General features: G+C 36.7%; 1 protein-coding gene and 2 long non-coding RNA genes across 52 annotated transcripts in view; 1 reads left to right on the forward strand and 2 right to left on the reverse strand.

The window, feature by feature from the left end:
* The window catches only part of LOC127951168 (uncharacterized), a 17,743-nt gene extending 16,328 nt beyond the window's left edge, over window positions 1–1,415 (reverse strand). Inside the window, exons 1-2 of the long non-coding RNA XR_008152613.1 lie at window positions 1,265–1,415; window positions 854–1,178 (exon numbers count right to left, since the gene is read on the reverse strand). This is a non-coding gene — a long non-coding RNA (uncharacterized LOC127951168). The remainder of the gene's footprint in view (window positions 1–853; window positions 1,179–1,264) is intronic.
* LOC127951165 (MAM and LDL-receptor class A domain-containing protein 1) overlaps window positions 1–12,066 on the forward strand; it is a 21,716-nt gene extending 9,650 nt beyond the window's left edge. The window contains exons 10-41 of one of the 50 annotated variants that reach the window (XM_052548845.1): window positions 879–1,162; window positions 1,709–1,974; window positions 2,108–2,158; window positions 2,235–2,372; window positions 2,516–2,772; window positions 2,895–2,979; window positions 3,204–3,269; window positions 3,658–3,795; window positions 3,890–4,149; window positions 4,275–4,359; window positions 4,494–4,598; window positions 4,741–4,878; window positions 4,992–5,251; window positions 5,359–5,443; window positions 5,578–5,682; window positions 5,863–6,000; window positions 6,130–6,389; window positions 6,515–6,599; window positions 6,734–6,838; window positions 6,983–7,120; window positions 7,234–7,493; window positions 7,608–7,692; window positions 7,827–7,931; window positions 8,076–8,213; window positions 9,413–9,672; window positions 9,780–9,864; window positions 9,999–10,103; window positions 10,248–10,385; window positions 10,516–10,775; window positions 10,890–10,974; window positions 11,107–11,227; window positions 11,583–12,066. In XM_052548845.1, coding sequence (XP_052404805.1) covers window positions 879–1,162; window positions 1,709–1,974; window positions 2,108–2,158; window positions 2,235–2,372; window positions 2,516–2,772; window positions 2,895–2,979; window positions 3,204–3,269; window positions 3,658–3,795; window positions 3,890–4,149; window positions 4,275–4,359; window positions 4,494–4,598; window positions 4,741–4,878; window positions 4,992–5,251; window positions 5,359–5,443; window positions 5,578–5,682; window positions 5,863–6,000; window positions 6,130–6,389; window positions 6,515–6,599; window positions 6,734–6,838; window positions 6,983–7,120; window positions 7,234–7,493; window positions 7,608–7,692; window positions 7,827–7,931; window positions 8,076–8,213; window positions 9,413–9,672; window positions 9,780–9,864; window positions 9,999–10,103; window positions 10,248–10,385; window positions 10,516–10,775; window positions 10,890–10,974; window positions 11,107–11,227; window positions 11,583–11,619 — 4,728 coding nt within the window. In that variant the 3' untranslated portion in view covers window positions 11,620–12,066. Of the gene's footprint in view, window positions 1–878; window positions 1,163–1,708; window positions 1,975–2,107; window positions 2,159–2,234; window positions 2,373–2,515; window positions 2,773–2,894; window positions 2,980–3,203; window positions 3,270–3,657; window positions 3,796–3,889; window positions 4,150–4,274; window positions 4,360–4,493; window positions 4,599–4,740; window positions 4,879–4,991; window positions 5,252–5,358; window positions 5,444–5,577; window positions 5,683–5,862; window positions 6,001–6,129; window positions 6,390–6,514; window positions 6,600–6,733; window positions 6,839–6,982; window positions 7,121–7,233; window positions 7,494–7,607; window positions 7,693–7,826; window positions 7,932–8,075; window positions 8,214–8,693; window positions 8,779–8,912; window positions 9,018–9,161; window positions 9,300–9,412; window positions 9,673–9,779; window positions 9,865–9,998; window positions 10,104–10,247; window positions 10,386–10,515; window positions 10,776–10,889; window positions 10,975–11,106; window positions 11,228–11,582 lie in introns of all 50 variants that reach the window. The other 49 variants (XM_052548846.1, XM_052548842.1, XM_052548844.1 and 46 more) reach the window with 49 other exon arrangements.
* On the reverse strand, window positions 7,159–9,658 carry LOC127951170 (uncharacterized). The gene is made up of 2 exons (XR_008152614.1): window positions 9,565–9,658; window positions 7,159–7,385 (listed from the first exon to the last, which is right to left on the reverse strand). It is a non-coding gene; the product is annotated as an uncharacterized LOC127951170 (long non-coding RNA).
* Window positions 12,067–23,141: the final 11,075 nt, after the last annotated feature.

A 23,141-nucleotide genomic window follows, 5' to 3' on the forward strand; every position in this document is an offset into this window, starting at 1 on the left:
CTAAGCACATTTTTTTGATTCGCATGATGATTTGGGATAGTAATCAAATATCCCTTATCAAACATTTACTGAAATAGTTTCCGGAAGAATACTAAACTTACTCTAGTTATTTTTACAACAATACAACTGTCACAACTTGGCAGCAGCAGCCAGTAAAAAAAATAAAAATAAAATAAAATAAAAAAATAAGAAACAGAAAGACAATTTTAAAAAATACTTCTAAAAGCATCGGTTTGAAGATTACACTACTACGAGAAATGTATCATGATTTCATGTAAGCAACAGGATGAATCATGTTTTGGCAGAATCTATGGCCATCATAGTAAATTTTATATCCCTCCTTTTCCCAGTCTTAAAACCTGAACCTCACAAAAAAACTCAATCTAAAAACGTAAAGAAAAAAAATATGACTTTATATTTTGCTTATAGCTTTTTTTTCCATAGTTACATAAATTTTAAGACATTTACCACAATATATCATTATTGTAATATAAAAGTTATTAAAAACTGCATAGGGAAACAAAAACTGCAGTAAACAGTAAATTAATGTATAAATAGTATTAGTAGTTACTGAATTTAAAACATAGGCAATTTAAGTAGCCTTTACTGATAGATAGATAGATAGATAGATAGATAGATAGATAGATAGATAGATAGATAGATAGATAGATAGATAAAAATAAATATTTTTTTAATTTAATTTAATTTAATCTAAATTAATTCTGATTAATTACCGAACATATAATAATCAATAATAAAAAAGCTACTGTAAATAAATTCGTAACGGTCCAAATCTAGGCCTCATTTCATTTCTTCGAAAGGTTTGTTGACGTATACTCAAAAAGTTCCTTACCTTGACTCGTTTTTCTTCACTCCAGGTAAACGGTGGTCGGGTTCGCCTCCCTGCGGATTTTGGTTCTTCTGTGTCTGTGTTTCAGTCGGGGCCCTACGCTCAGGTTAATACAAACTTCGGTCTAAGGCTGCTATTTGGAAACGCCAGGCTGTTCGTCCAGGTGGATGAACGCTACAGAGGAGTGTTGTGCGGCCTGTGCGGGACCTACTCCGGAAGTCAGTTTGACGACTTTCTGACACCCGACGGCAACACAGTAGCGAATCCGCACGAGTTCGCCAGCAGCTGGAATACCAACGACAGCGACTGGACGTAAGAGTTTGGAAACCTGACAAAAAATATATTGATTCCAAAAATATTAAGCTGAAAGGACAAATACAGACAAACAAACAGATATTGTGCAATGATACTGACAGATGTTGCGCGGCACCTCAGTTATTTAAAGGAGTATTACTCAACTCAGACACCAAATAAAAAACAATAAAAATAAAATAAAAGTCGTGTTGACAGTTCTGTAAGATGAACAGACTTAAAGTAATGTTGTCACTCTGTACAAATGACATGCACACTTGATCTTGGCGTTTATGAGAGCTTTTCAGTCGGATCTTTTGATACTTTTCACAAAAATGATTCGAATGGTCCGGTTCACGAAGTGACTCACTGACTCATCGATCCAGTGTTATGGGAAATGGGAAAGTAACAGCAACCTAACTGATTCATGGAATGTGAAATACAAAGGGGCAAAAAGTTTTGAGACACTATTAACATTAATTATTTATTGTTTTGTTTGTTTGTTTTATATTTGTGATGAAAATCAACATCGTAATATCAAATGTTTTTTTTATACCTTTTTTCCAGTTGCACTAATGGCTCTCCAAACCCCCCTGAGTGTCATCCAGACCTGGAGAATGATGCATATACAAAGTGCAGTGAACTTTTTGAAGATGCTTTCAAAGAGTGCCACTGGTTTGTTCCACCACAGATTTATGTCAGCAGCTGTGTTTCTGATTACTGTATTTCCAAGGGTGACAAAGCTCAGCTCTGCACCTCTTTGGAGGACTATGTGTCTGCTTGTGAAATAGCTGAGGTCCTTCTGCCAGACTGGAGGAATCACACCTTGTGTTGTAAGTGATTGGTAAAAAAAAAAAAGATCATAAATATTCTAACTTCGAATAATTAATTGATTGTTTTCTTATGTTTTTTCGTATATTAGTTGAAAAAAAACAACTATATAAACTTGTTTCTGTTTCCATACAGTTGCTGATCCACTGCCAACAGATGACCCCAAACCAAGTCCATCTTCAGCAAGTAAGCACTATTTCTTCTATCTATCTATCCTTCTTCTTTTTTCTATATTAATTTGAATTATTTTGTCATCACACAGGTTGCCCATGGAGCTGTAACTTTGAGCAGGATGAATGTGGGTGGGAACAACTTATCCAAGACAGTTTTGATTGGACCAGATGGTCAGGGTCAACGCCAACAAACTTCACTGGGCCAGCCGGTGACCACACCACAGGAAGTAGGTTTTCTGTACAAATTGGTTTATACAAGCTAAAGTACTCTATGGGATTCTGGTGACATTGGGGAAAACAAAAAAAAACAAAAAAATACCTGGCTTGACTGCCCTGTTCACCTCTCTGCCTCTCTGACTGTTTTATATAGGTGGCTATTACATGTATATAGAGGGGGATAGTGTGGTTCATGGCGACTCAGCCCGAATAATGACCCCCGTCTGCCACACAACTGGCAAGCAGTGTTTGAGCTTCTGGTTTCACATGTATGGCTTGGCAAATGCTATGTTACTCAACCTCTACATATTTGAGAACGGTCGTGTCTTCAAAATATGGTCTAGAACTAACAACCAGGGCAACAGTTGGTACCAAGGCCAGGTTGAAATCCAACCACAACAGTCATTCCAGGTATGTTATTCTATGTGCACAACCCAAGAAGTGTGCGTTAATGTCATTGAATTCAGAGGACAAAAGATGACGTGCTCTAGGCAGATATGTTAAATATGATGAGTGATTGTTTGTTGTTTCAGATCATCATTGAAGGCATCAGGGGCTCAAATCCTCGCTCAGATGTGTCCATAGATGATGTGTCCATAATGCATGGTGCATGTGTCCGTAAGTGTTACAGACTGATCTGTAAAAACAGTTTGAAGCTTTTCTGTGACATGACTATTTTCAGTGTTTTTATTTTTATTTTTTAGCTTTGCTACTTCAGATTCTACTTCAGAAATGTTGTTAACTGGATATATTTTGATATTTTTATATAATTTTTTAGTATATTTCAATTATATGATTAAAACAAGCTCCAATTAATTTTATCTCAAAATATTTGTCTGCAGAAGATTTGGACTCGACCACTCTTGCACCCCATCCATCTACTCCAAACTTACATGACCCCCATCCAAGTAAGACTTCCAATAATAATATTGTAAAACGTAAAAGTGATGTAAAACACTGTTTGTGACCCAATTTATTTTCGTCTGTTGTTTTATTAAGTAAGATATTCAGAGATTATTCATAGGTAATTGTTCCTGTACATGTTTTTGTAGTTTGAACTGCAGAGAACATGAGTTTGATTCTTATGGAATGCATTAACTGATCACATGTTCAGTATACCTTCAATGCAATTAAACATAAAGTGTCTTGTGAATATAAATGTAAAGTTTATGGATTGTGAAAAGGGAGGGTTACATAAAAACATTACAAAATTAAAATTAACATGGATTTGTGAGATATCAGATATCATGGTTAACTGCTTGGCATGATGATTATATGGTTGCCATGTTTTGTCAGATTGCAGAATGAACTGTGATTTTGAAAGCGACATTTGCAGTTGGACTCAACCAGTGACTGATGTTTTTGATTGGACAAGACACAAAGGCTCCACCCCCACATCAATGACTGGTCCCTCCTCTGACCACACAACAGGAAGTAGGTTAATTTAAAATATTATTTTACATATTGGTTTTTGGCATACATTTTTTGACCCGTTTTCCTAATCAAATGTCTCCTTTTCCTGGTCAAGGTGGGTTTTACATGTACATTGAGGGTGACAGTGCCGTCCATGGCGACACGGCCCGTCTCCTCAGTGCAGAATGTGCTGATCCTCAACCTCAGTGTCTTCAGTTCTGGTATCACATGTATGGCTCCAGCTGGACCATAGGACTGAGTGTCTACCTGCTGCAATATGGCAATGTGGCTAAAGAGGTGTGGAGAATGAGAGAAGACCAAGGAAACATGTGGCATCTTGCACGGGTGGACCTGAGACCAGATGTTAAGTTCCAGGTCAGTGAATCTTCTTGGAATGCTTTATATGTTAAATGAGATGCAATACACTATAACTAGAAATATCTCAGCACTGACATTTAGGAGACTGTTATTGAGATAAAAATCTGTTATTGTTCTATCAGGTGATCTTTGAGGGGCGTAGAGGAAGCTCAGCCCGGTCAGATGTTGCCATTGATGATGTCTCACTGCACAGAGGAGCCTGTAGCGGTATGTTTCTATTCTGTAGCGGCACTTAGTAAAAACATGAAGATTAAATAAAAACCAACTCACTCAGTAGAACAACGACATCATTTTGCAAAAGGGTTCTTAACTTTGTGTAAATAGTTGTAAATGTCTTTCAGATTTACCAAACCAGGCAGCTCCATCTTCAGTTCCATTGCCACCAGCTGCAATAATGCCACAACTTGCACCCATCCAAACTGCAGAAATACCAAACACCTCAGCTTGTAAGCTCACTATCCACAATTGTAGAGTGATCACATTTTGTAATGATTGATGATGCCAAAAATTAACACTCCTTGAAATCTCTGAATCTTCCTTCATATGTAATTCAGTTATAAATGAATGAACTTTGCTTCTTTCCTCCAGCTTGTAGCATCGACTGTGATTTTGAAAAAGACATTTGTGCTTGGACTCAGTTGGCGACTGACGTTTTTGATTGGACAAGAAATGGAGGCTCCACCCCCACATCAATGACTGGTCCCTCCTCTGACCACACAACAGGAAGTAGGTCTTGATTTCTAGATCTTCGGGTCATTCTACCATTTTAACATCAAAATCATAACATGAATTATTTTGCATCAATAAATTAATAATTGTTTTAACAACTTCTGTTCCAGGTGGGTTTTACATGTACATTGAGGGTGACAGTGCTGTCCATGGCGACACGGCCCGTCTTCTCAGTGCAGAATGTGCTGATCCTCAACCTCAGTGTCTTCAGTTCTGGTATCACATGTATGGCTCCAGCTGGACCATGGGACTGAGCATCTACCTTCTGCAATATGGCAATGTGGCTAAAGAGGTGTGGAGAATGAGAGAAGACCAAGGAAACATGTGGCATCTTGCACGGGTGGACCTGAGACCAGATGTTAAGTTCCAGGTCAGTATATTTTAGAATGCTTTAAATTTTAAACACTAATCTATAACTTAGAATGTTTGAGCAGAGACATTTAAGAGGGAAAGGTAAATCTGTTATTGTTCTATCAGGTGATCTTTGAGGGGCGTAGAGGAAGCTCAGCCCGGTCAGATGTTGCCATTGATGACGTCTCACTGCACAGAGGAGCCTGTAGCGGTATGTTTCTACACTGCAGCAGAACTTAGTAAAAACATTCAGCTTTAAAATCAAGTCAACTTACTCAGCAAAATGACTACTATGTTTTGCTAAAAGTTTAACTTAATGGTTAAACAGTTGTAAATATCTTTCAGATTTACCAAACCAGGCAGCTCCATCTTCAGTTCCATTGCCACCAGCTGCAATAATGCCACAACCTGCACCCATCCAAACTGCAGAAATACCAAACACCTCAGCTTGTAAGCTCACTATCAAAACAACACAACGAGATGACATTCTGTAATGATTGATGATGCCATAAAATAACACTCACAATTAAATCTTCCTTTGTTTTCAGAAAGACACATGACAGCTCTTTGTCAAGTACCTGCTTATGTATTTCAAATGTAAATTAATTAAATTTACTTATTTTTTTCTAGCTTGTGGCATCAGCTGTGATTTTGAAAAAGACATTTGCACTTGGACTCAGTTGGCGACTGACGTTTTTGATTGGACAAGAAATGGAGGCTCCACCCCCACATCAATGACTGGTCCCTCCTCTGACCACACAACAGGAAGTAGGTCCTATCTTCTAGAGCTACAGCATAAAAATTAAAGCAATTTTTTTACATCACCAAATTAATAGTACTGTTGCACAAATTATATGACAATTTCTTTGTTCAATATTTTTTTTTTTCCTTTTCCAGGTGGGTTTTACATGTACATTGAGGGTGACAGTGCTGTCCATGGCGACACGGCCCGTCTCCTCAGTGCAGAATGTGCTGATCCTCAACCTCAGTGTCTTCAGTTCTGGTATCACATGTATGGCTCCAGCTGGACCATGGGACTGAGTGTCTACCTGCTGCAATATGGCAATGTGGCTAAAGAGGTGTGGAGAATGAGAGAAGACCAAGGAAACATGTGGCATCTTGCACGGGTGGACCTGAGACCAGATGTTAAGTTCCAGGTCAGTGAATCTTCTTGGCATACTTTATATGTTAAATGAGATGCAATACACTATAACTAGAAATATCTCAGCACTGACATTTAGGAGACTGTTATTGAGATAAAAATCTGTCATTGTTCTATCAGGTGATCTTTGAGGGGCGTAGAGGAAGCTCAGCCCGGTCAGATGTTGCCATTGATGATGTCTCACTGCACAGAGGAGCCTGTAGCGGTATGTTTCTACTCTGCAGCGGCACTTAGTAAAAACATTAAGATTAAATAAAAACCAACTCACTCAGTAGAACAACGACATCATTTTGCAAAAGGGTTCTTAACTTTGTGTAAATAGTTGTAAATGTCTTTCAGATTTACCAAACCAGGCAGCTCCATCTTCAGTTCCATTGCCACCAGCTGCAATAATGCCACAACTTGCACCCATCCAAACTGCAGAAATACCAAACACCTCAGCTTGTAAGCTCACTATCCACAATTGTAGAGTGATCACATTTTGTAATGATTGATGATGCCAAAAATTAACACTCCTGTTGAAATCTCTGAATCTTCCTTCATATGTAATTCAGTTATAAATGAATGAACTTTGCTTCTTTCCTCCAGCTTGTAGCATCGACTGTGATTTTGAAAAAGACATTTGCACTTGGACTCAGTTGGCGACTGACGTTTTTGATTGGACAAGAAATGGAGGCTCCACCCCCACATCAATGACTGGTCCCTCCTCTGACCACACAACAGGAAGTAGGTTTTGATTTCTAGATCTTCAGGTCATTCTACCATTTTAACATCAAAATCATTACATGAATTCTTTTGCATCAATAAATTAATAATTGTTTTAACAACTTCTGTTCCAGGTGGGTTTTACATGTACATTGAGGGTGACAGTGCTGTCCATGGCGACACGGCCCGTCTCCTCAGTGCAGAATGTGCTGATCCTCAACCTCAGTGTCTTCAGTTCTGGTATCACATGTATGGCTCCAGCTGGACCATGGGACTGAGTGTCTACCTGCTGCAATATGGAAATGTGGCTAAAGAGGTGTGGAGAATGAGAGAAGACCAAGGAAACATGTGGCATCTTGCACGGGTGGACCTGAGACCAGATGTTAAGTTCCAGGTCAGTGAATCTTCTTGGAATACTTTGTGTTAAATTAAATAAACTACAGTATGACTAGAACTATTTGGACAGGGACAATAAGGAGACATAGAAAATCTGTTTTTGTTCTATCAGGTGATCTTTGAGGGGCGTAGAGGAAGCTCAGCCCGGTCAGATGTTGCCATTGATGACGTCTCACTGCACAGAGGAGCCTGTAGCGGTATGTTTCTACACTGCAGCGGCACTTAGTAAAAACATTAAGATTAAATAAAAACCAACTCACTCAGTAGAACAACGGCATCATTTTGCAAAAGGGTTCTTAACTTTGTGTAAATAGTTGTAAATATCTTTCAGATTTACCAAACCAGGCAGCTCCATCTTCAGTTCCATTGCCACCAGCTGCAATAATGCCACAACTTGCACCCATCCAAACTGCAGAAATACCAAACACCTCAGCTTGTAAGCTCACTATCCACAATTGTAGAGTGATCACATTTTGTAATTATTGATGATGCCAAAAATTAACACTCATGTTGAAATCTCTGAATCTTCCTTCATATGTAATTCAGTTATAAATGAATGAACTTTGCTTCTTTCCTCCAGCTTGTAGCATCGACTGTGATTTTGAAAAAGACATTTGCACTTGGACTCAGTTGGCGACTGACGTTTTTGATTGGACAAGAAATGGAGGCTCCACCCCCACATCAATGACTGGTCCCTCCTCTGACCACACAACAGGAAGTAGGTCTTGATTTCTAGATCTTCAGGTCATTCTACCATTTTAACATCAAAATCATTACATGAATTCTTTTGCATCAATAAATTAATAATTGTTTTAACAACTTCTGTTCCAGGTGGGTTTTACATGTACATTGAGGGTGACAGTGCTGTCCATGGCGACACGGCCCGTCTCCTCAGTGCAGAATGTGCTGATCCTCAACCTCAGTGTCTTCAGTTCTGGTATCACATGTATGGCTCCAGCTGGACCATGGGACTGAGCATCTACCTTCTGCAATATGGCAATGTGGCTAAAGAGGTGTGGAGAATGAGAGAAGACCAAGGAAACATGTGGCATCTTGCACGGGTGGACCTGAGACCAGATGTCAAGTTCCAGGTCAGTATATTTTAGAATGGTTTAAATTTTAAACACTAATCTATAACTTAGAATGCTTGAGCAGAGACATTTAAGAGGGAAAGGTAAATCTGTTATTGTTCTATCAGGTGATCTTTGAGGGGCGTAGAGGAAGCTCAGCCCGGTCAGATGTTGCCATTGATGACGTCTCACTGCACAGAGGAGCCTGTAGCGGTATGTTTCTACACTGCAGCAGAACTTAGTAAAAACATTCAGCTTTAAAATCTAGTCAACTTACTCAGCAAAATGACTACTATGTTTTGCTAAAAGTTTAACTTAATGTTTAAACAGTAGTAAATATCTTTCAGATTTACCAAACCAGGCAGCTCCATCTTCAGTTCCATTGCCACCAGCTGCAATAATGCCACAACCTGCACCCATCCAAACTGCAGAAATACCAAACACCTCAGCTTGTAAGCTCACTATCCACAATTGTAGAGTGATCACATTTTGTAATGATTGATGATGCCAAAAATTAACACTCCTGTTGAAATCTCTGAATCTTCCTTCATATGTAATTCAGTTATAAATGAATGAACTTTGCTTCTTTCCTCCAGCTTGTAGCATCGACTGTGATTTTGAAAAAGACATTTGCACTTGGACTCAGTTGGCGACTGACGTTTTTGATTGGACAAGAAATGGAGGCTCCACCCCCACATCAATGACTGGTCCCTCCTCTGACCACACAACAGGAAGTAGGTCTTGATTTCTAGATCTTCGGGTCATTCTACCATTTTAACATCAAAATCATTACATGAATTCTTTTGCATCAATAAATTAATAATTGTTTTAACAACTTCTGTTCCAGGTGGGTTTTACATGTACATTGAGGGTGACAGTGCTGTCCATGGCGACACGGCCCGTCTCCTCAGTGCAGAATGTGCTGATCCTCAACCTCAGTGTCTTCAGTTCTGGTATCACATGTATGGCTCCAGCTGGACCATGGGACTGAGCATCTACCTTCTGCAATATGGAAATGTGGCTAAAGAGGTGTGGAGAATGAGAGAAGACCAAGGAAACATGTGGCATCTTGCACGGGTGGACCTGAGACCAGATGTCAAGTTCCAGGTCAGTATATTTTAGAATGGTTTAAATTTTAAACACTAATCTATAACTTAGAATGTTTGAGCAGAGACATTTAAGAGGGAAAGGTAAATCTGTTATTTATCTATCAGGTGATCTTTGAGGGGCGTAGAGGAAGCTCAGCCCGGTCAGATGTTGCCATTGATGACGTCTCACTGCACAGAGGAGCCTGTAGCGGTATGTTTCTACACTGCAGCAGAACTTAGTAAAAACATTCAGCTTTAAAATCTAGTCAACTTACTCAGCAAAATGACTACTATGTTTTGCTAAAAGTTTAACTTAATGTTTAAACAGTAGTAAATATCTTTCAGATTTACCAAACCAGGCAGCTCCATCTTCAGTTCCATTGCCACCAGCTGCAATAATGCCACAACCTGCACCCATCCAAACTGCAGAAATACCAAACACCTCAGCTTGTAAGCTCACTATCCACAATTGCAGTGTGATCACATTTTGTAATTATTGATGATGCCAAAAATTAACACTCATGTTGAAATCTCTGAATCTTCCTTCATATGTAATTCAGTTATAAATGAATGAACTTTGCTTCTTTCCTCCAGCTTGTAGCATCGACTGTGATTTTGAAAAAGACATTTGCACTTGGACTCAGTTGGCGACTGACGTTTTTGATTGGACAAGAAATGGAGGCTCCACCCCCACATCAATGACTGGTCCCTCCTCTGACCACACAACAGGAAGTAGGTCCTATCTTCTAGAGCTACAGCATGAAAATTAAAGCAATTTTTTAACATCACCAAATTAATAGTATTTTTGCACAAATTATATGACAATTTCTTTGTTCAATAATTTTTATTTTTCCTTTTCCAGGTGGGTTTTACATGTACATTGAGGGTGACAGTGCTGTCCATGGCGACACGGCCCGTCTCCTCAGTGCAGAATGTGCTGATCCTCAACCTCAGTGTCTTCAGTTCTGGTATCACATGTATGGCTCCAGCTGGACCATGGGACTGAGCATCTACCTTCTGCAATATGGCAATGTGGCTAAAGAGGTGTGGAGAATGAGAGAAGACCAAGGAAACATGTGGCATCTTGCACGGGTGGACCTGAGACCAGATGTTAAGTTCCAGGTCAGTGAATCTTCTTGGAATACTTTGTGTTAAATTAAATAAACTACAGTATGACTAGAACTATTTGGACAGGGACAATAAGGAGACATAGAAAATCTGTTATTGTTCTATCAGGTGATCTTTGAGGGGCGTAGAGGAAGCTCAGCCCGGTCAGATGTTGCCATTGATGACGTCTCACTGCACAGAGGAGCCTGTAGCGGTATGTTCCACGTGTGTCTGGAGGCCCTTAGTATAAAAAGCCTAATGTGTTCAGAATTTTCAATCGATTTAATACACATTATCTAAATCCAATAACTAAGCATTGCAGCGAAACCTCTTTCTGTCTCTGCAGAGATCACTCTCTTGGAGACGCATGGAAATTATGACAGCATAAGCGAAAATATCATGGATGAGGAGGTGGCTAAGAAAGAAAGCTGGAAAGCAACATATGACAAAATCACAGCAAGAAGAAGGTAGAGAGCCTTTATATATATATGTGTGTGTGTGTGTGTGTGTGTGTGTGTGAGAGAGAGAGTGTGTGTAAATTATTTACCATATACAATTAATTCAATATGATTATGAACTGATTAAAAGCCATGTATATATGTGAGAGAGTCATTATTAAATACTTTTTGTGGTGCATTTTATATAGTTATACATTTAAGACATTTACTGTATTGCATGTTTTGTTTTGATATCTGTCCTCCTTTCTGCTCATATATAATATGAGGAAAATTATGCATCTGTTAAAGAACTACTCGTGTTAGCTGTTTTATGTTTGTTTGTTTGTTGACATCAGTTAATTTGCCTATAATCTTTGGTATGCAGGCGGTCACTACTGTTTAGGGAACGTTCTCGGGCTTGAGCTGGAACACTACGAGGCAAACCATTAGCTGAAAGCACCTGTCATCTGTCAGTATGAACCCACTCAACATCAAAGCTCAAGAGCTACTCAGACCAGTTTTAGCAAGGTCATTTGAGGTGTTGTTTTTCTAGGAAATATCTTTTACATAGTTATTTCATATTATGATTTACAAAAAAGATGCGTTTTCCCCTAAAATCACTGTGATTTTTTTTTTTTTTCTCAAGTTTACGTCTCCTAGCAGAGTAACCACTTTACATTGATCATGAGAATGTTACACAAATATTTAAACATCCATATAACGCCTGAATACTTATTTTAATTTTCAACAATTAATCTGTTTTATCATTTATAAAACTAGCTAAATTCTTGTTGCTGAATGTTTTATGTGCATGCATGTTATCTGTAAGTCTGTGTTTTTGTCTTTCATTTAATAAACATTAATTTCATTGAGTAAATCTTCTGAAGGTCCTTTTATTTTTTAACTTTGTGATTTTGTATGATTCTGCAAATTATTTAGATGTTACAAAATAGTTTTCCAGCATTCCTGTCATACTTTCAGAATTTAAGTGTAATGCTAAGTGACTTTTATATCCAGCAAAACTGGTTTAGCAAGATGCAGATGCAAAACAGTATGTAGCCTCAAGAAATCTCAGCAGCTCTATTTAAACATTTAGTGAAGTGAGTTGAGTTGGACACATTTACCTGAACAGGATGAAGGTTTTAGTTGTCCATTTCTGGCTTCTCTTACTGCTTCTGCACCAAAGAAAGGAGAATCTGGCGTCAGGTAAGTCAGACACTCTCCAGGTCAGCTGCATGTATACACATGTTCTGTGAGAAACTACAGGTAACAATAAATTCACATAAGATAGCCACAAGGGAAAACCTCCCTTTGTGTACGGCAAGGCACTAAATTCAGACATCTGGAACTAAAATTAAAAACTGTACATTTAAGTGTTTCCTTTATTATACTGCATCTATTTGAATCTATTCGTGTCTGTAGATTTTTATCTAAAGTAGTAGTATTTCATGTGCTTTATGATACCAGAATTTTTCATAGCTGTGAAATTTCACGATTTCTTGATTCAAATGAATCAAACTAGTTTACATTTTTAAGGCATGTACAACAGTAGAAAACAGTACAAAAGTGTAATAAATGTAAAACAACGATCTTTACTGTATAAATAAAAAATAGATTAGTCTTTATTAAGCAGGACTTGCATACACCAAATGGTCTAATTTTATTCCAATCTATATTCTGTAAATTTCATATCATTATTCACCATCATTTTATTCCTAAAAACAAAATGTATTTATTTTTGTCTATCTTAATGTACTGTGATTAATCCACACACATTTATTTACAAATGTATTTATTTGTTTAACATGGAGGTCACAGTTACACTGGATGAAACATATGCATTTGCTTAAGTGTTTTTGCACACATCCGAATATAAAATGCACATGTATATTATATGTGTGTGTATTTAAATATTACGGTAAAGTACTACAAACTATCCTATTTGAATTTTTCCTTTTTTAAATTTCTTTGATTTCTTACATGGCACTAAAATGTGTAGCAATGAACAAAACCTAAGGAAAAAATAGGAAAGGATGTTGATCATTCTAAGAGCTGAATTCAGCTCTGCATTCATCTTGGGTGTTTTATCTTTCAGCCCTGTGTTCAGTGCCCACAGTGCTCTGCTGTCTTGGCAGGGATGACAACTGCAGACGAGAGTGTTATTGTGATGAGTTCTGCATCATACTCGGAGACTGCTGTTCTGACTACAATCAGATATGCAATCGTAAGAATAAATACTCTCAACACATAAATATAATAAATAATAATTTGTCAAAAGTAGATTTTGCATTTAAATTTGAGATAGGGTACTGTAGATAAACAATTAAAAAAAAAAAAAGTTTAAAAACAGCCTGGGGCCAAAGCTCTTCAATGTCATAGGTCAGCTGGGTTCTTCAAATCTTGCCCTGGAAGGCAAATGCATTGCTCAGGTGTGTTTGGTTCGGGTAAGAACTAAACTCTGCAGGATAGTGGGCCAGAATTGAGGATCCCTTTCATAGAAACTCCCCAGTACTGTTTTTTTAACCACTAGAGGGCAGTACATGATAAAAAAAGTGACAAAATGTACAAAGGTACTAGTGTATGATTTATTTTGTGGTAGTTTTTTTTTTTTTGTTTTTTTTTTTTGTTTTGTTTTTTTGTGCCTTACAAAGAAATTTTACCAAATTTATAATGATATGATAGATATACAAACCAAATACTGCTTGAATCAGTTTAAACTTTTTCAGTGATGAAAAAAACTGCATCAGATTCAGTGACTAATGGATTTTTTCCCCCACACCCGTCCATATTTCTAGCTTCTCCACCAAACTCAACATCTATACCATCAATACTTTCACAAACAGAAACAAAAGCCCCATTGCTTCAGCCACATCCAACATTCCAACAGTTTTCAGTGTCAAACTCACCCCAGTCATCATCCTCACCCACCATTAAACCATCACCATCATCCTCATCTTCTACACCATCAACAAAATCCTCTTCATCTTTACCAGTGTCGGCAGTAGCGATATTATCACCCACACCAGTGTCATCCTCAATGCCACCATCTTCAGCAATAACCTCAATACAAACTTCATCAACCTCGCCATCTTTAACTATAACACCATCGACTTCATCATCACCAACCACAACGATCTCACCAACAAACTTATCATCAACCCCAGCAGCACAGCCCTCACTATCAGCAGCAGCATCATCGTCCTCATCATCTTATTCTTCAATAAAATCATCTACATCATCTTCATCAGTGCAACTATTTTCATCAACATTGCCCCAACCAGCACAGCCCTCAATGTCAACAACCTCTGCATCATCTACCTCATCCTTACCATCATTAAAAGACTTACAGCTTACATCACTATCAACACCATCTTTATCATTATCAACACCCTCAGTAATATCAACTCCACCATCCTCTTCATCTTTACCATCCACAGCAGCATCTTCATCAGTCCCACTATCCCCATTTGCATCATCATTGTCATCTTCAACACTTTTATCTACACCATCTTCATCATCAACATCTTCATCATCACCATCTTGGCAGAAATCATCCTCACCAACTTCAGCACCATTACCATTATCCTCCTCGCTTTCAGCAAAACCAATACTAATGTCATCACTCACTCCATCTTCATTACCAAATTCACCATCCCCAACATCCCCGTCTTCATCAATAACCTCACCACCATTATTACCACCAACAGCAGCACCATCATCCTCTTTTTCTCCACCAATCTCGTTGACTTCAATGACTAGATCACCATCATTACCAACCATGCCATTATTTCCATCATCCTTACTGTCATCACCACCGTCATCATCCCCAAACTCTCCATCATTCTCAGAATCATCTTCACCACCATCGTCATCAATCTTGCCATCCTCCCCAAACTTTCCATCATTTAGACCATCAAAACCATTTATGGATTATAAGAAAGTGACCACAGGCCTGCATATGTATGTGCGCTCCAAGGCTAATATGCAAGCAACACTGAAGGCTGTGCAGGATGTAAGTCATTCCTAAAATTACTTTCAATAGTGCACAAATGTGCTTTACTGTGAATGTGGTTCTGTGTATGAGAAGTATGTTTAGAAAAATTTACAGAAATGAGATTTTTTTTAATATAATAATACAAAACTATTTAATCTAAACTATTAATTTTAATTTAAGAGAAACTACAGCAAACAAAAAAGACTTCGAGCTTAAACATGTGTTTTCGCTCAAGAGCCAATGAGGAGGCAATGCTGAAGGCTATGCAGGATGGAAGTGTCCTTCACAAATCATTTTACTAGAGCACCGATGTTTGCTTAAATTTGGGTAATTTGTCACCAGTGCAGGGTAAATGTCTTCTGAAAACCAAGCTAATGCTTTACTGCTAAATAAAACTGCTCTTTAATGAAAATTTGACAGAATAAACAGTTAATACAGTTTGTTTAGTATTAAAACATTAAACTCATCCATTGATAGTTGACTAGCATTAATAAATTAACAACACTGGCAACAGCACATTTACATTAGAGAGTACTGTAAGTAATATTTTGTTTTACTCTTGGTTCAGTTTGTTCTGCACATGGAGTCCGTCATGAGGAGACAGCAGGCTGAAGACTGCAGGCTACGAGTGTTACACAGCACAGCTATGAAAAAATAAACGTGAAATGAACACCTCACTGAACACGACATCCATGGCACAATAGCTGCTCTATGTAAATATAATTTTTCTGAATATTCTGTGTTTTACAGAAACCTAATTTTCTGAGTATGTTACTCAATGGAAGTGTGCTTTTTCACTAGGTGGCACTACAACATAAACATGAGTAAATAGCCACTCACTGGAACAGACCTAGGCTTTTTGTAAAATGTATTTTGTCAAACATGTAATGGATAAAATCTGATTAAATATGTTCAAGAAGAATAAAAACATAATTGGACTTTACAACACATTCACATACTCTAAGCTCTCATTACTATAGACAAAAAAAAATGCATAGCCGAAAAAAATATCTGGTTATGCTGAAATCCATATGAATTATTTTTGAGGGGTTTTTTTTGTTTGTTTTTGGCCAAACAAATGTTGTTGTTTTCCAATGTTTTTTGTTTATTTCATTTTTTTAATGTGTTAAGTGTCAGATTTTGTGGATATTTAAATTTACATTTTTAGTTTGTTTAAATTTAGTGTGATGGAATTTTAAATCTACTTGCGTACTTTGCGCATAGAAAATAATTGGAATTACATACAAAACATTTTTGAATGTGCATTCTTTGAAGCAAAATAATTTTCCAGCATTCCACCAATTTTTTTTTCTTTTGAGGAACATAACTTTCTACCTTGATGCCATGCGTCATAGCAGAAAATGTGTGTTAGGCTGCCAGTAACGGAAGCAATCTTTAAAAAATAAATAAATAAATGTACGGTGTTTGTGGAAATATTACAAATTGCTTTGGGTCAGTTACTTGAAGACAAAACATATTCCAGAAAATATATAAATATATAGATTTTTACAGCATTGTTCCATAGAAGAGTTTTCCTGCAATCTTTTCTTATTTGGATGATTAGTATTTTTCTTCAGACAAACAGGAAGTAACAATTAAATATTAAATTCCATTACCTATAGATGAACCTGAATGAGATGCATGTAAAAAGCTAAATGTTTACATGGAAATGATGCTGGTCTCTGAGTGTGGATTTTACTAATGCTTTAGTTAAAAAAAACACCCAAACTGCAAAGTGCACACTCAGCTGGACTAAGATGAAGGTCTCAGATGCTCACTCCTGGCTTCTCTTATTGTTCCTGGACCAGGTTTCAGGTAAGAAGCATGCTTCAGTCCTGTAAAAAACTATAGCATAGAAAAAAAAACAAGAGCTTAATTTTTTTTTTTTTTTTTTTTTTTTTTGTGAATGTGTTTCTGTGTATGAGAAGTATGTTTAGAAAAAATAACAGAAAGGAGAATTTTTTTAATAACACAAAACTATTTAATCTGGCCTTAAATTTTTGTGAAAGAGAGCAGTGGACTTTAACATTTAAGAGAAACTACAGCAAATAAAAGACTCAGAAGAGCTTAAACGTGTGTTCGCTCAAGAGCCAATGAGGAGGCAATGCTGAAGGCTATGCAGGATGGAAGTGTCTTTTACAAATAATTTTACTAGAGCACCGCCGTTTGCTTAAATCTGGTTAATTTGTGATCAGTGCAGGGTAAATGTCTTCTGAAAACCAAGCTAGTACAGGTTTTTTTCTATTTGGAATATGTGACTACAAATACAAATTGCATCTCAACCTTAGATCTCAATATTAAATTATGTAAAATGTGTATTTTACTGTTACCATATACATTTCTATATTCATTGTATTAATGCATGTTTGTATTGACCCTTTTCACTATGTTTCCCAATAATCTAAGTGGGTTACAGTCTGTTAACACACTTCCAGTAAACCTCAATAGACTGTACAGCATGTGTAAATGCAAGTAAATGGTTTCAAAAATCAATCTCCTCCTCAGTACCATCAGGTCCACAAGAAAAACAATATTTCAAAAACTTTTGGTGTGAAAATAGTTAATTTCTGTCAGTTGTTTATTTAGTTATGTCTTATCATAGTATTTTTATTCAAGTTACAGTTAACTGTAGCAATAGTTTTGGCTGTTACTTTGCACATTCTATATTTTTGTGAGTTCAAAGGGAGAACTTATTTTTAAATCTGATATTATTTAGCACACTCATTTTAGATAACACTTGAGTATTATTATCTCTGTTTGTTTTGCGGCTTCAGATCATTTTCCACCTCGAGGCCTTGATGAGAAGGCAGCGATGTGAAGACTGCAGACTACGAATGCTAAACATCAGCAAGAAACATTACTGACCAACACATCAAGTCATATTTATTATTTTAGAGCAGCAGAACCTCTGTGAGAATAAGTACTTAATAATTTTTTACCTGACCCTCAGCGTCTGGTCTCCGTCCATGTGTTTGGCGGGTCCTCCGCGCGGCGCGCACGCGGTGTGTAAATGGTGTCACTAGATGGCACTAGAGGGCCAAACCCAATGGAACCTCGCCTGATTTCTTCAGGTAATATATTGTATTGTTATATGCAATTGTATTATAAAGTTTCTGTTGGCCTATAGCTTTTCAGGTTATTATAACTAATCTCAAACAATCTAGTAGGCTATATAATTAGCATATAATAAAAACTTCATTTTATAGTACTGTCAGATGATTAATCGCGATAACATCGCAACATAACATAATATGTGTGTGTATACTGTATATATTTATTATATATATATATATATATATATATATATATATATATATATATATATATATATATATATATATATATATATATATATATATATATATATATATATATATATATATATACATATATACACACACACGTGCAGTATATATTTTGAAAGTAGTTCCATGTATAGGCTATATTTATATTGTTATAATTTATTGTATGTATCAATATTTTAAATGTATAAACATAACATATTTTTTCTGAAATATATACATGCATGTATGCGTATTTATATATGCATAATAAATAGAAGTACAGACACATATATTATGTAAACAAAAACTTTTATTTTGGATTCGATTAATCACGACAGCACTATTTAAATCTAGAAATAAAAGAGCTGTTGATAAAAATGAGTATCAGGTCTAAAGATGATAACTGAGTAACTGAACAAACAAGAAAACTTAAACCTAATTGCGTGTTTATAATCACAAACATTACACTGCAGTTGGACAAAGGAGGCACTAAATACGTACATATTTCTATGCAAAATACAAATTGTAGTGTGATGTTTGTGTGGTTAGTGCTTCAACGTTGTGCACCCATTATTTACAGCATATCCTGAGGTAAGATCTAAACCAACTCAAAGATGAATACCACAAAAACTAGTGAAATACATATTTAAAACTTTAAAAAGTCCCCTTTCATCAGGAAAGTGTATGGTCACATGCCTCCATAAATGTATTCAATTTATTAAATGTAATATTTGTTGGTGAAAACTTTCATAACTAGTTTTGTTTAAATTTTGCATAATAATAAGTCTACACTATACATTTTTATAAAGTATTACATTATATATAAAGCACACAATAATATGAACTCTAAAAAAAATATAAATGTAAAATTATACATATTTGTAAAATCATAAATAAATAATAATTTATGGTTTTAGTCAACAATTATTTTTTTCTTCTTCTTCTTTTTTCAAGTGAAAACATTTCTTGTTTTGTTAGCCTGACTTGGCCCCTTCTGTGAAGTTGTGGAGGTATGATCAGGTCAGAGAAGTGAGATGGTCAGTTCAGCTCAGCTCAGCTCTGCCCCCGGGCTACATGTCTTCAAAGAACAGCAGGCGGACAGATTAAATTAAGACAGGTCAGGCTCTTCCTCGGGTCAGGAAGGATGCTCCTCTCTTGGCCTAGGATACACAGCTGAGTTCTGGTCAAATATCTAGCAACCGATATCCCAACAAAAAGAAGTAATTGTATGTGTTTACCTCTATGGAATAAATTATTTTATAAAACTGTAAAATACTAGTGATTTTTTTTCTTCACAATTCTAAAAATGAGCATAAAAAAAAAAAAAAAATATATATATATATATATATATATATATATATATATATATATATTATACATATTTTTAATACGTATATTATTAATACGTTTAAATATTTTAAGATACTCTTTATTTGTAAAACTGCTTTAAAACAAAGTCTTTAATGGGAAAACATTGTGGAGAGCACTATAAAAATAAAACTATTGTGACATGTTTATCATATTGTTGTTGCAGCCATCTTTACAATAAGCCACTCAGAGCTGCTCCCAGTGATTACAGCAATATAGTAGCTACCTCTCTGCAGAAAAAAAAACATTAGTTAACCTATCCCAAATATTCTAACTCATCTAAAATCAGAAAACAGACCAAACCGTTTTGAGTTTTTAGTCTAAAAATAATCAGTTGTCTAGAATTTTTAATAATTAATTTCCTTATTATTTTCATTTGGTAACTTCATGAAGACAGTGTGTGTGTTGTAATTCTACAGTGACAAGATAATCCCAATAAATAATTCATAAATCAGTTTAAGTTTATTTTTTAAACGAATCAGGCCTTTTTTGAACACCAAACCTTTGAGGGGAAAGCAAGATTGTCATAATAAAGTTTTTAAAAGTCATTGCATGCAATTTATGAAGTAGCCTACCAAATCATTTAGATTTTTCCTAATTATGTAAGCCAGCAGTAAGTCTTTATAACTTTTCTGTTTTAGTAGGTTGCATTTGGTGTAGAGGCATGTATTGATATGATGATTATGTGTTGATTTATATAACTGTAATAGATTATAAACCAGGCAAAATAAGTCAAAAGTATCAAAAAGGCATCAAAAGTTTCCAACCCATGAAAACAAGCCACTGCAAATGTTCAACCGATATGGATAGACAACCACACTTGAATGTGTTCCAGTGATAGGTTTCTAACAATAAATAGAGCTTAATATTCCTCCTCAACACTAGAGCGCCATATGAACACCTTCTGGCAGCTTTATTCTTGCATAACGGTGCATTATCTCTTTTATAATGTATCGCACGTGCTGTAATACACTTAATTTATCATATCAGTGATGTAATTGCTTTTAATTAATTTTTTAATTTTAATTATTGTAATTGCTTATTATTGCAGTTTGCCGCTCTGCTCCATTCGCTTCTACCGACCATCACCCGAAGAGCCCTTGATTTGCTTCTGAAACTCGAGGAAACTCTAAACTTCATATAGGGAGGGGTGCAAATATAAGTTGCGTTACAGAAGATTACACCGCTCTCTCTCTCTCTCTCTCTCTCTCTCTCTCTCTCTCAATCTGGCTTTCATGATCTGGCCGGCCGAATGTCGTCAAAATGAAAAGCGTATGTTCTCATTAAAGGCATCCCCCGCCATTCTTGCTAGATGCAATTGACGTTAATTCACACGACCGATAAAGTCTAAGGTTCCATGCGTCCTCTCCGCTCTGGGTCGAAGATGTGAGATCACACGGGGTCAGCGGGAGGTTCAAATTAGACGAGCGCTCTCCGCTGCATTTTTCGCCGCTTTCTGCACGGATCAAGTCCCGTACACGGCCGTCCCCTGCACCGCATCCCTGCCTTCTGCCTTCTGCTTGATTAAATCTAACCTCTCCACATCAAAAGACCTTCGAGCACACATCGTTTAACTTACTTCCTAATACTGATTTTGTCAAAACAAATGTAATTACAGGGCTGCGTTTGTTAATTTGTAAATTCACCTTGCGATTGCTGGTAACTGCGCACAGGGGTCACTGAGAGAATATATATATGCACTTTAAGTTACTTTGGATAAAAGCGTCTGCTAAATGCATTAATAATATAGGCCTATGTGTTGTCAATAAACCAAAAGGCATTTAGAAATGAACTGGTTTTATTCCAATCAAATATGGCGGAAGATATAGCCTACTCATATTGACATTTTCAATAACATCTTCAATTAATTAACTGAAATATTTTTTGCCTTCTGATATATGACGTACAATATGGTTATTGTATAATATTGTAGAGTATTATTTCAATTTAAAACATTTTGCTTCTATTGTAATACATTTTAAAATGTTTTTTTTTTTTCCTGTGATGCGATTCTCCGCAGTCATTACTCCAGTCCTCATTATCACATGATCCTTCAGAAATCAGTCTAATAGCCTGTTGAGTTGCTGCTCAAAATAAAAATAAAACAGAAACATTTTTTCATGATTTGTTTATGCATGCAAAGTTTAAAAGAACAGCATTTATTTGCAATAGAATGTTTTATCTTTAATCTCACTTTTGATTAATTTAATGTCTTTGCTGATTTTTTCAGCAAAAAAAAAAAACCTTCTCACCTCAACATTACAGAAGCATAAATATCATATATATATCATATAATTATATATAATGTGTTTTGTGCAGAATCTCATTTAATAATGCATGAGAAATCTCTAGTGTTGAGTATACTGACATGTCTCTTGTCTCAGATGCTGTTTTCCTCCTCAAAGTCGATTTTGTCAGCGGCTGGGCCTGCGTTGGATTTCTGCTTTGAGGAGTCAGTGGAGGTCATAAACTCTTTGTATGGATCATTATTGCCTTCATCATACTGAACAAAACCTTTGAACAGAGCTAGAGCCAGGAAGGAGTAGAAGAACATCACAAACAGGATGTAGAAGTAGGCATTGTCGTAGGAACGCCTGCTTGGTGTGGAGGTCGTGGCTGTTGTGCTCACGTTATCTCGGGAATCCTGATGGTTCGTCTCCATTTCCTTCAGAATGGCTTGTCGGCACCTGTCCAGCAGGGCAAGAAGCAGTGTTTGGTTCGTTGTAGCGCCACCTAGGGGCATGTTGATACTAACACTGAGGTCAGATTCAAGGTTTCAATCTCTCAAGAGGAAACAGATGCTGTAACTTCACCAAATTACATCGGTTTGCTGTTCTCTTCGAGGTCAAAAAGATGATTCCTTCACCTTGAGCTGTGACGAAATCAAGAGTTCAGAATGTACACTTTTTGATATTTTCACAAAGCCTTGCTGATGCTGATGTAAAGGGCAGATATGGAGCTGCTGGAGCAGTATGGGATAGATTATCCGTGCCGTTCAGATACTCTGATGGAAGCGTTAATTCCAGAACGTCAGTGTGTCTGAAGTTCTTTTTCTTTTGTCACTCAACTTAACTGTAACGTTCAAACATTGAAGCTTCAGTCCTGGACACGCTGAGTCTCCCAGTTATCAAATGCAGCTTGTTTTGCTCCTTAAACTTCACGTCAGAGAGACTTCAAGAGGACTTTGCTGAAGTTCATCCACTGCAGTGGTGAGTTGGGCTTGCTCTGGTGATTATGAGGTTTCTGTCTGTTTTGTGAACAACATTCAGCCTGACCAAAGAAAGAGAGAGAGAGAGAG

The sequence above is a fragment of the Carassius gibelio genome, chromosome B2, assembly GCF_023724105.1.
Source record: "Carassius gibelio isolate Cgi1373 ecotype wild population from Czech Republic chromosome B2, carGib1.2-hapl.c, whole genome shotgun sequence".
Classification (NCBI taxonomy): Eukaryota; Metazoa; Chordata; class Actinopteri; order Cypriniformes; family Cyprinidae; genus Carassius; species Carassius gibelio.